General features: G+C 63.3%; 2 protein-coding genes across 2 annotated transcripts in view; both read right to left on the bottom strand.

The window, feature by feature from the left end:
- LOC140458864 (uncharacterized) overlaps positions 1–12500 on the bottom strand; it is an 861596-nt gene that overhangs the window by 572976 nt on the left and 276120 nt on the right. The window lies entirely within an intron of this gene.
- LOC140458963 (trypsin-3-like) overlaps positions 1–12500 on the bottom strand; it is a 32273-nt gene that overhangs the window by 17322 nt on the left and 2451 nt on the right. Inside the window, 1 exon segment of the mRNA XM_072553699.1 lies at positions 10900–11159. Within this exon segment, the coding sequence (XP_072409800.1) occupies positions 10900–11159 (260 nt within the window).

The following is a 12500-nucleotide window of genomic DNA, read 5'->3' as shown; positions in this document are numbered from 1 at the left end:
CTCAGCACTGACCCTCCGACAGTACCCACTCCCTCAGCACTGACCCTCCGACAGTGCCCACTACCTCAGCACTGACCCTCTGACAGTGCCCACTCCCTCAGCACTGACCCCCCGACAGTGCGGCACTCCCTCAGCACTGACCCTCTGACAGTGCCCACTCCCTCAGCACTGACCCCCCGACAGTGCGGGACTCCCTCAGCAGTGACCCTCCGACAGTGCCCACTCCCTCAGCACTGACACTCTGACAGTGCCCACTCCCTCAGCACTGACCCTCCGACAGTGCGGCACTCCCTCAGCACTGACCCTCCAACAGTGCGGTGCTCCCTCAGAACTGACCCTCCGACAGTGCGGCACTCCCTCAGCACCTACCCTACGACAGTGCCCACTCCCTCAGCACTGACCCTCCGACAGTGCCCACTCCCTCAGCACTGACCCTCTGACAGTGCCCACTCCCTCAGCACTGACCCCTCGACAGTGCGGCACTCCCTCAGCACTGACCCTCTGACTGCGCCCACTCCCTCAGCACTGACCCTCCGACAGTGCCCACTCCCTCAGCACTGACCCCTCGACAGTGCGGCACTCCCTCAGCACTAACCCTCTTACAGTGCAGCACTCCCTCAGCACTGACCCTCCGACAGTGTGGCACTCCCTCAGCACTGACCCTCCGACAGTGCGGCACTCCCTCAGCACTGAGCCTCCGACAGTGTGGCACTCCCTCAGCACTGACCCACCGACAGTGCGGCACTCCCTCACCACTGACCCTCCGACAGTGCCCACTCCCTCAGCACTGACCCTCCGACAGTGCCCACTCCCTTAGCACTGACCCTCCGACAGTGCGGCATTCCCTCAGCACTGACCCTCCGACAGTGCCCACTCCCTCAGCACTGACCCTCCGACAGTGCCCACTCCCTCAGCACTGACCCTCCGACAGTGCCCACTCCCTCAGCACTGACCCACCAACAGTGCGGCACTCCCTCAGCACTGACCCTCTGACAGTGCCCACTCCCTCAGCACTGACCCTCCGACTGTGCCCACTCCCTCAGCACTGACCCCCCGACAGTGCGGCACTCCCTCAGCACTGACCCTCCGACAGTGCCCACTCTCTCAGCACTGACCCTCCGACAGTGCCCACTCCCTCAGCACTGACCCTCCGACAGTGCCCACTCCCTCAGCACTGACCCTCCGACAGTGCGGCACTCCCTCAGCACTGACCCTCCGAGAGCGCGGCACTCCCTCAGCACTGACCCTCCGACAGTGTGGCACTCCCTCAGCACTGACACTCTGACAGTGCCCACTCCCTCAGCACTGACCCTCCGACAGTGCGGCACTCCCTCAGCACTGACCCACCAACAGTGCGGCACTCCCTCAGCACTGACCCTCCGACAGTGCCCACTCCCTTAGCACTGACCCTCCGACAGTGCGGCATTCCCTCAGCACTGACCCTCCGACAGTGCGGCACTCCCTCAGCACTGACCCTCTGACAGTGCAGCACTCCCTCAGCACTGACCCACCAACAGTGCGGCACTCCCTCAGCACTGACCCTCCGACAGTGCAGCACTCCCTCAGCACTGACCTTCCGACAATGCGGCACTCCCTCAGCACTGACCCTCCGACAGTGCGGCACTCCCTCAGCACTGACCCTCCGACTGTGCCCACTCCCTCAGCACTGACCCTCCGACAGTGTGGCACTCCCTCAGCACTGACCCTCCAACAGTGCGGCACTCCCTCAGCACTGACCCCCCGACAGTGCGGCACTCCCTCAGCACTGACCCTCCGACAGTGCCCACTCCCTCAGCACTGACCCTCCGACATTGCCCACTCCCTCAGCACTGACCCTCGGACAGTGCCCACTCCCTCAGCACTGACCCTCCGAGAGCGCGGCACTCCCTCAGCACTGACCCTCCGAGAGCGCGGCACTCTCTCAGCACTGACCCTCTGACAGTGCGGCACTCCCTCAGCACTGACCCTCCGAGAGCGCGGCACTCCCTCAGCACTGACCCTCTGACAGTGCCCACTCCCTCAGCACTGACCCTCTGACAGTGCGGCACTCCCTCAGCACTGACCCCCCGACAGTGCGGGACTCCCTCAGCACTGACCCTCCGACAGTACCCACTCCCTCAGCACTGACCCTCCGACAGTGCCCACTCCCTCAGCACTGACCCCCCGACAGTGCAGCACTCCCTCAGCACTGAACCTCCCACAGTGCGGCACTCCCTCAGCACTGACCCTCCGACAGTGCCCACTCCCTCAGCACTGACCCCCCGACAGTGCCCACTCCCTCAGCACTGACCCCCCGACAGTGCGGGACTCCCTCAGCAGTGACCCTCCGACAGTGCCCACTCCCTCAGCACTGACACTCTGACAGTGCCCGCTCCCTCAGCACTGACCCTCCGACAGTGCGGCACTCCCTCAGCACTGACCCTCCAACAGTGCGGTGCTCCCTCAGAACTGACCCTCCGACAGTGCGGCACTCCCTCAGCACTGACCCTCCGACAGTGCGGCACTCCCTCAGCACTGACCCTCCGACAGTGCGACACTCCCTCAGCACTGACCCACCGACAGTGCGGCACTCCCTCAGCACTGACCCTCCGACAGTGCGGCACTCCCTCAGCACTGACCCTCCGACAGTGCGGCACTCCCTCAGCACTGACCCTCCGACAGTGCGGCACTCCCTCAGCACTGACCCTCCGACAGTGCGGCACTCCCTCAGCACTGACCCTCCGACAGTGCCCACTCCCTCAGCACTGACCCACCGACAGTGCGGCACTCCCTCAGCACTGACCCTCCGACAGTGCCCACTCCCTCAGCACTGACCCTCCGACAGTGCCCACTCCCTTAGCACTGACCCTCCGACAGTGCGGCATTCCCTCAGCACTGACCCTCCGACAGTGCGGCACTCCCTCAGCACTGACCCTCTGACAGTGCAGCACTCCCTCAGCACTGACCCACCAACAGTGCGGCACTCCCTCAGCACTGACCCTCCGACAGTGCAGCACTCCCTCAGCACTGACCTTCCGACAATGCGGCACTCCCTCAGCACTGACCCTCCGACAGTGCGGCACTCCCTCAGCACTGACCCTCCGACTGTGCCCACTCCCTCAGCACTGACCCTCCGACAGTGTGGCACTCCCTCAGCACTGACCCTCCAACAGTGCGGCACTCCCTCAGCACTGACCCCCCGACAGTGCGGCACTCCCTCAGCACTGACCCTCCGACAGTGCCCACTCCCTCAGCACTGACCCTCCGACATTGCCCACTCCCTCAGCACTGACCCTCGGACAGTGCCCACTCCCTCAGCACTGACCCTCCGAGAGCGCGGCACTCCCTCAGCACTGACCCTCCGAGAGCGCGGCACTCTCTCAGCACTGACCCTCTGACAGTGCGGCACTCCCTCAGCACTGACCCTCCGAGAGCGCGGCACTCCCTCAGCACTGACCCTCTGGCAGTGCCCACTCCCTCAGCACTGACCCTCTGACAGTGCGGCACTCCCTCAGCACTGACCCCCCGACAGTGCGGGACTCCCTCAGCACTGACCCTCCGACAGTACCCACTCCCTCAGCACTGACCCTCCGACAGTGCCCACTACCTCAGCACTGACCCTCTGACAGTGCCCACTCCCTCAGCACTGACCCCCCGACAGTGCGGCACTCCCTCAGCACTGACCCTCTGACAGTGCCCACTCCCTCAGCACTGACCCCCCGACAGTGCGGGACTCCCTCAGCAGTGACCCTCCGACAGTGCCCACTCCCTCAGCACTGACACTCTGACAGTGCCCACTCCCTCAGCACTGACCCTCCGACAGTGCGGCACTCCCTCAGCACTGACCCTCCAACAGTGCGGTGCTCCCTCAGAACTGACCCTCCGACAGTGCGGCACTCCCTCAGCACCTACCCTACGACAGTGCCCACTCCCTCAGCACTGACCCTCCGACAGTGCCCACTCCCTCAGCACTGACCCTCTGACAGTGCCCACTCCCTCAGCACTGACCCCTCGACAGTGCGGCACTCCCTCAGCACTGACCCTCTGACTGCGCCCACTCCCTCAGCACTGACCCTCCGACAGTGCCCACTCCCTCAGCACTGACCCCTCGACAGTGCGGCACTCCCTCAGCACTAACCCTCTTACAGTGCAGCACTCCCTCAGCACTGACCCTCCGACAGTGTGGCACTCCCTCAGCACTGACCCTCCGACAGTGCGGCACTCCCTCAGCACTGAGCCTCCGACAGTGTGGCACTCCCTCAGCACTGACCCACCGACAGTGCGGCACTCCCTCACCACTGACCCTCCGACAGTGCCCACTCCCTCAGCACTGACCCTCCGACAGTGCCCACTCCCTTAGCACTGACCCTCCGACAGTGCGGCATTCCCTCAGCACTGACCCTCCGACAGTGCCCACTCCCTCAGCACTGACCCTCCGACAGTGCCCACTCCCTCAGCACTGACCCTCCGACAGTGCCCACTCCCTCAGCACTGACCCACCAACAGTGCGGCACTCCCTCAGCACTGACCCTCTGACAGTGCCCACTCCCTCAGCACTGACCCTCCGACTGTGCCCACTCCCTCAGCACTGACCCCCCGACAGTGCGGCACTCCCTCAGCACTGACCCTCCGACAGTGCCCACTCTCTCAGCACTGACCCTCCGACAGTGCCCACTCCCTCAGCACTGACCCTCCGACAGTGCCCACTCCCTCAGCACTGACCCTCCGACAGTGCGGCACTCCCTCAGCACTGACCCTCCGAGAGCGCGGCACTCCCTCAGCACTGACCCTCCGACAGTGTGGCACTCCCTCAGCACTGACACTCTGACAGTGCCCACTCCCTCAGCACTGACCCTCCGACAGTGCGGCACTCCCTCAGCACTGACCCACCAACAGTGCGGCACTCCCTCAGCACTGACCCTCCGACAGTGCCCACTCCCTTAGCACTGACCCTCCGACAGTGCGGCATTCCCTCAGCACTGACCCTCCGACAGTGCGGCACTCCCTCAGCACTGACCCTCTGACAGTGCAGCACTCCCTCAGCACTGACCCACCAACAGTGCGGCACTCCCTCAGCACTGACCCTCCGACAGTGCAGCACTCCCTCAGCACTGACCTTCCGACAATGCGGCACTCCCTCAGCACTGACCCTCCGACAGTGCGGCACTCCCTCAGCACTGACCCTCCGACTGTGCCCACTCCCTCAGCACTGACCCTCCGACAGTGTGGCACTCCCTCAGCACTGACCCTCCAACAGTGCGGCACTCCCTCAGCACTGACCCCCCGACAGTGCGGCACTCCCTCAGCACTGACCCTCCGACAGTGCCCACTCCCTCAGCACTGACCCTCCGACATTGCCCACTCCCTCAGCACTGACCCTCGGACAGTGCCCACTCCCTCAGCACTGACCCTCCGAGAGCGCGGCACTCCCTCAGCACTGACCCTCCGAGAGCGCGGCACTCTCTCAGCACTGACCCTCTGACAGTGCGGCACTCCCTCAGCACTGACCCTCCGAGAGCGCGGCACTCCCTCAGCACTGACCCTCTGACAGTGCCCACTCCCTCAGCACTGACCCTCTGACAGTGCGGCACTCCCTCAGCACTGACCCCCCGACAGTGCGGGACTCCCTCAGCACTGACCCTCCGACAGTACCCACTCCCTCAGCACTGACCCTCCGACAGTGCCCACTCCCTCAGCACTGACCCCCCGACAGTGCAGCACTCCCTCAGCACTGAACCTCCCACAGTGCGGCACTCCCTCAGCACTGACCCTCCGACAGTGCCCACTCCCTCAGCACTGACCCCCCGACAGTGCCCACTCCCTCAGCACTGACCCCCCGACAGTGCGGGACTCCCTCAGCAGTGACCCTCCGACAGTGCCCACTCCCTCAGCACTGACACTCTGACAGTGCCCACTCCCTCAGCACTGACCCTCCGACAGTGCGGCACTCCCTCAGCACTGACCCTCCAACAGTGCGGTGCTCCCTCAGAACTGACCCTCCGACAGTGCGGCACTCCCTCAGCACCTACCCTCCGACAGTGCCCACTCCCTCAGCACTGACCCTCCGACAGTGCCCACTCCCTCAGCACTGACCCTCTGACAGTGCCCACTCCCTCAGCACTGACCCCTCGACAGTGCGGCACTCCCTCAGCACTGACCCTCTGACTGCGCCCACTCCCTCAGCACTGACCCTCCGACAGTGCCCACTCCCTCAGCACTGACCCCTCGACAGTGCGGCACTCCCTCAGCACTAACCCTCTGACAGTGCAGCACTCCCTCAGCACTGACCCTCCGACAGTGTGGCACTCCCTCAGCACTGACCCTCCGACAGTGCGGCACTCCCTCAGCACTGACCCTCCGACAGTGTGGCACTCCCTCAGCACTGACCCACCGACAGTGCGGCACTCCCTCAGCACTGACCCTCCGACAGTGCCCACTCCCTCAGCACTGACCCTCCGACAGTGCCCGCTCCCTTAGCACTGACCCTCCGACAGTGCGGCATTCCCTCAGCACTGACCCTCCGACAGTGCCCACTCCCTTAGCACTGACCCTCCGACAGTGCGGCATTCCCTCAGCACTGACCCTCCGACAGTGCCGACTCCCTCAGCACTGACCCTCCGACAGTGCCCACTCCCTCAGCACTGACCCTCCGACAGTGCCCACTCCCTCAGCACTGACCCACCAACAGTGCGGCACTCCCTCAGCACTGACCCTCTGACAGTGCCCACTCCCTCAGCACTGACCCTCCGACTGTGCCCACTCCCTCAGCACTGACCCCCCGACAGTGCGGCACTCCCTCAGCACTGACCCTCCGACAGTGCCCACTCTCTCAGCACTGACCCTCCGACAGTGCCCACTCCCTCAGCACTGACCCTCCGACAGTGCCCACTCCCTCAGCACTGACCCTCCGACAGTGCGGCACTCCCTCAGCACTGACCCTCCGAGAGCGCGGCACTCCCTCAGCACTGACCCTCCGACAGTGTGGCACTCCCTCAGCACTGACACTCTGACAGTGCCCACTCCCTCAGCACTGACCCTCCGACAGTGCGGCACTCCCTCAGCACTGACCCACCAACAGTGCGGCACTCCCTCAGCACTGACCCTCCGACAGTGCCCACTCCCTTAGCACTGACCCTCCGACAGTGCGGCATTCCCTCAGCACTGACCCTCCGACAGTGCGGCACTCCCTCAGCACTGACCCTCTGACAGTGCAGCACTCCCTCAGCACTGACCCACCAACAGTGCGGCACTCCCTCAGCACTGACCCTCCGACAGTGCAGCACTCCCTCAGCACTGACCTTCCGACAATGCGGCACTCCCTCAGCACTGACCCTCCGACAGTGCGGCACTCCCTCAGCACTGACCCTCCGACTGTGCCCACTCCCTCAGCACTGACCCTCCGACAGTGTGGCACTCCCTCAGCACTGACCCTCCAACAGTGCGGCACTCCCTCAGCACTGACCCCCCGACAGTGCGGCACTCCCTCAGCACTGACCCTCCGACAGTGCCCACTCCCTCAGCACTGACCCTCCGACATTGCCCACTCCCTCAGCACTGACCCTCGGACAGTGCCCACTCCCTCAGCACTGACCCTCCGAGAGCGCGGCACTCCCTCAGCACTGACCCTCCGAGAGCGCGGCACTCTCTCAGCACTGACCCTCTGACAGTGCGGCACTCCCTCAGCACTGACCCTCCGAGAGCGCGGCACTCCCTCAGCACTGACCCTCTGACAGTGCCCACTCCCTCAGCACTGACCCTCTGACAGTGCGGCACTCCCTCAGCACTGACCCCCCGACAGTGCGGGACTCCCTCAGCACTGACCCTCCGACAGTACCCACTCCCTCAGCACTGACCCTCCGACAGTGCCCACTCCCTCAGCACTGACCCCCCGACAGTGCAGCACTCCCTCAGCACTGAACCTCCCACAGTGCGGCACTCCCTCAGCACTGACCCTCCGACAGTGCCCACTCCCTCAGCACTGACCCCCCGACAGTGCCCACTCCCTCAGCACTGACCCCCCGACAGTGCGGGACTCCCTCAGCAGTGACCCTCCGACAGTGCCCACTCCCTCAGCACTGACACTCTGACAGTGCCCACTCCCTCAGCACTGACCCTCCGACAGTGCGGCACTCCCTCAGCACTGACCCTCCAACAGTGCGGTGCTCCCTCAGAACTGACCCTCCGACAGTGCGGCACTCCCTCAGCACCTACCCTCCGACAGTGCCCACTCCCTCAGCACTGACCCTCCGACAGTGCCCACTCCCTCAGCACTGACCCTCTGACAGTGCCCACTCCCTCAGCACTGACCCCTCGACAGTGCGGCACTCCCTCAGCACTGACCCTCTGACTGCGCCCACTCCCTCAGCACTGACCCTCCGACAGTGCCCACTCCCTCAGCACTGACCCCTCGACAGTGCGGCACTCCCTCAGCACTAACCCTCTGACAGTGCAGCACTCCCTCAGCACTGACCCTCCGACAGTGTGGCACTCCCTCAGCACTGACCCTCCGACAGTGCGGCACTCCCTCAGCACTGACCCTCCGACAGTGTGGCACTCCCTCAGCACTGACCCACCGACAGTGCGGCACTCCCTCAGCACTGACCCTCCGACAGTGCCCACTCCCTCAGCACTGACCCTCCGACAGTGCCCGCTCCCTTAGCACTGACCCTCCGACAGTGCGGCATTCCCTCAGCACTGACCCTCCGACAGTGCCCACTCCCTCAGCACTGACCCTCCGACAGTGCCCACTCCCTCAGCACTGACCCTCCGACAGTGCCCACTCCCTCAGCACTGACCCACCAACAGTGCGGCACTCCCTCAGCACTGACCCTCCGACAGTGCAGCACTCCCTCAGCACTGACCTTCCGACAATGCGGCACTCCCTCAGCACTGACCCTCTGACAGTGCCCACTCCCTCAGCACTGACCCTCCGACTGTGCCCACTCCCTCAGCACTGACCCCCCGACAGTGCGGCACTCCCTCAGCACTGACCCTCCGACAGTGCCCACTCTCTCAGCACTGACCCTCCGACAGTGCCCACTCCCTCAGCACTGACCCTCCGACAGTGCCCACTCCCTCAGCACTGACCCTCCGACAGTGCGGCACTCCCTCAGCACTGACCCTCCGAGAGCGCGGCACTCCCTCAGCACTGACCCTCCGAGAGCGCGGCACTCCCTCAGCACTGACCCTCTGACAGTGCCCACTCCCTCAGCACTGACCCTCTGACAGTGCGGCACTCCCTCAGCACTGACCCTCCGAGAGCGCGGCACTCCCTCAGCACTGACCCTCTGACAGTGCCCACTCCCTCAGCACTGACCCTCTGACAGTGCGGCACTCCCTCAGCACTGACCCTCCGACAGTGCCCACTCCCTCAGAACTGACCCTCTGACAGTGCCCACTCCCTCAGCACTGACCCCTCGACAGTGCGGCACTCCCTCAGAACTGACCCTCCGACAGTGCCCACTCCCTCAGCACTGACCCTCCGACAGTGCCCACTCCCTCAGCACTGACCCCTCGACAGTGCGGCACTCCCTCAGCACTGACCCTCTGACAGTGCCCACTCCCTCAGCACTGACCCTCCGACAGTGCGGCACTCCCTCAGCACTGACCCTCTGACATTGCCCCGCTCCCTCAGCACTGACCCTCCGACAGTGCGGCACTCCCTCAGCACTGACCCTCCGACAGTGCCCACTCCCTCAGCACTGACCCTCCGACAGTGCGGCACTCCCTCAGCACTGACCCTCCGACAGTGCCCACTCCCTCAGCACTGACCCTGCGACAGTGCGGCACTCCCTCAGCACTGACCCTCCGACAGTGCCCACTCCCTCAGCACTGACCCCTCGACAGTGCGGCACTCCCTCAGCACTGACCCTCTGACAGTGCCCACTCCCTCAGCACTGACCCTCCGACAGTGCGGCACTCCCTCAGCACTGACCCTCTGACATTGCCCCGCTCCCTCAGCACTGACCCTCCGACAGTGCGGCACTCCCTCAGCACTGACCCTCCGACAGTGCCCACTCCCTCAGCACTGACCCTCCGACAGTGCGGCACTCCCTCAGCACTGACCCTCCGACAGTGCCCACTCCCTCAGCACTGACCCTGCGACAGTGCGGCACTCCCTCAGCACTGACCCTCCGACAGTGCCCACTCCCTCAGCACTGACCCTGCGACAGTGCGGCGCTCCCTCAGCACTGACATTCCGACAGTGCGGCGCTCCCTCAGCACTGACCCCCCGACAGTGCAGCACTCCCTCAGCACTGACCCTCTGACAGCGCCCACTCCCTCAGCACTGATCCCCCGACAGTGCGGCCCTCCCTCAGCACTGACCCCCCGACAGTGCGGCCCTCCCTCAGCACTGACCCCCCGACAGTGCGGCCCTCCCTCAGCACTGACCCTCCGACAGTGCGGCACTCCCTCAGCACTGACCCTCCGACAGTGCGGCACTCCCTCAGCACTGACCCTCCGACAGTGCAGCACTCCCTCAGCACTGACCCTGTGACAGTGCCCACTCCCTCAGCACTGACCCTGTGACAGTGCCCACTCCCTCAGCACTGACCCCCCGACAGTGCGGCCCTCCCTCAGCACTGACCCTCCGACAGTGCGGCACTCCCTCAGCACTGACCCTCCGACAGTGCGGCACTCCCTCAGCACTGACCCTCCGACAGTGCGGCACTCCCTCAGCACTGACCCTCCGACAGTGCGGCACTCCCTCAGCACTGACCCTCCGACAGTGCCCACTCCCTCAGCACTGACCCTCCGACAGTGCGGCACTCCCTCAGCACTGACCCTCCGACAGTGCGGCACTCCCTCAGCACTGACCCTCCGACAGTGCGGCACTCCCTCAGCACTGACCCTCCGACAGTGCGGCACTCCCTCAGCACTGACCCTCCGACAGTGCCCACTCCTTCAGCACTGACTTACATCCAGATCCGAGGAGATTTCCATAGCCAGATACGGTGCACATTGTCCCATCAGCCGCGCAGTTGGTCGGCAGTCTGACAGGCTGAATGTAGTCGTTGAAAATGCAGGGGACCTTCAGTTTGATCAACATCACGTCATGGTCCAGGGTGTAATAGTCATACTTTTCATGCCAGATGATATTGTCCACCTTTATGAACTGTTCTGTGCCCTCGAAAGTGGCCCAGTCTGGGTCTCCTAATGCCACCACCATATTTCCTGGGCTGTTGGAGAGAGTGGGGGGTGGGGAGACAGAGGTCCCGAGGGGATTAGCCCATGAATCTCACCCACACCTCCCACCCAACGCCCAGTAAACAAGAACGTCCCCCTCCCACTCGTTAGCCCGCTCCCAAGTCACCGTTTGTGGGCGGAGGCCATTCGGCCCGGCGTGCTGGGTCTATCCCCCTAGCCCCAATTCCCTGCCCATTTCCCCATATCCCTGTCCAAATACACCCCCCGTGCCCCTTTATTGACCCTGCCTCCTCCTGTCCCTCTCATCCCCAGGCAGTGCCTCACCCCCAGCCCCCTCACCGCTCGCTGGGTGGAAATAGTTTCTCTCACATCGCCCTTGCTTCCTGTTCAATCCTTGCCCCTCCTGGTTTTACATACCTCTGTAACCTTCGAGGCTCCAGTAAAATGAGTTCCGACCTATCCAACCTCTCCTTCAGAACTCAAACCCTCCCATTCCCGCAACTTCCCGGGACAGCTCTCCTGAACCCTCTCCTCTTTAATCATATCCTTCCTGGAACAGGGTGACCAGAACTGGACTCTGTATTAGCCACGCTCCAGATGTACTCTCTGTCTAACACCAGGTGAGAGTCCAACAGGTTTATTGGGAATCACGAGGCTTTTGGAGCGCTGTTCCTTCATCAGGAAGCTTATTACCTGATACAACAGCAGCACTCTCAAAGCTAGTACAGAACAATCTCGGTTATCCGAACATCAATTATCCAAATTTCGGATTATCCGCAAAGGATCTCAAGGTCCTGTAAAAACGTCTGAACAATCAGTGATCTGAACCATCTGTCGTCCGAACAATTGGTTTTCCAAACTCTCAGTTGTCCGAACAATCCGTTATCCGAACAATCCGTTATCCGAACAATCCGTTACCCGATCAATCAGATATCTGAGCTCTCAGGTATCTGAACAACCTGTTATCTGAACAATCAGTTCTCCAAACAAAATATTCCCCGTCTGTCTCGTTTGGGAAATCGAGTTTGTTCTGTAATTCCAATTAAACCTGTTGGACTAAACCTGGTGTTGTGTGATTTTTAAATTGTTGTCCACCCCAGTCTAACATTCCACATCATAACTGGACCATCCCCATTCCTGATGAAGGGCTTATACCCCGAACGTTGAATCTCCTGCTCCTCGGATGCTGCCTGACCTGCTGCGCTTTTCCAGCACCACACTCTCGACTCTGATCTCCAGCATCTGCAGCCCATACCCTCCCTAGCCCTTGTCTCCAACTCCACCCCCCTCCCCCAATCCCCAACAATTTAGATTCCCCTAGCATTCCCGGTTATTTCCTTCTTGGGAAATTTTGAGCGTGGGGGACCGGTGGG

The sequence above is a fragment of the Chiloscyllium punctatum genome, chromosome 34 (genome assembly GCF_047496795.1).
Source record: "Chiloscyllium punctatum isolate Juve2018m chromosome 34, sChiPun1.3, whole genome shotgun sequence".
Classification (NCBI taxonomy): domain Eukaryota; kingdom Metazoa; phylum Chordata; class Chondrichthyes; order Orectolobiformes; family Hemiscylliidae; genus Chiloscyllium; species Chiloscyllium punctatum.
Note: the sequence above shows the minus strand (reverse complement) of the source record. Positions and strands in the feature narration are given on the sequence as shown.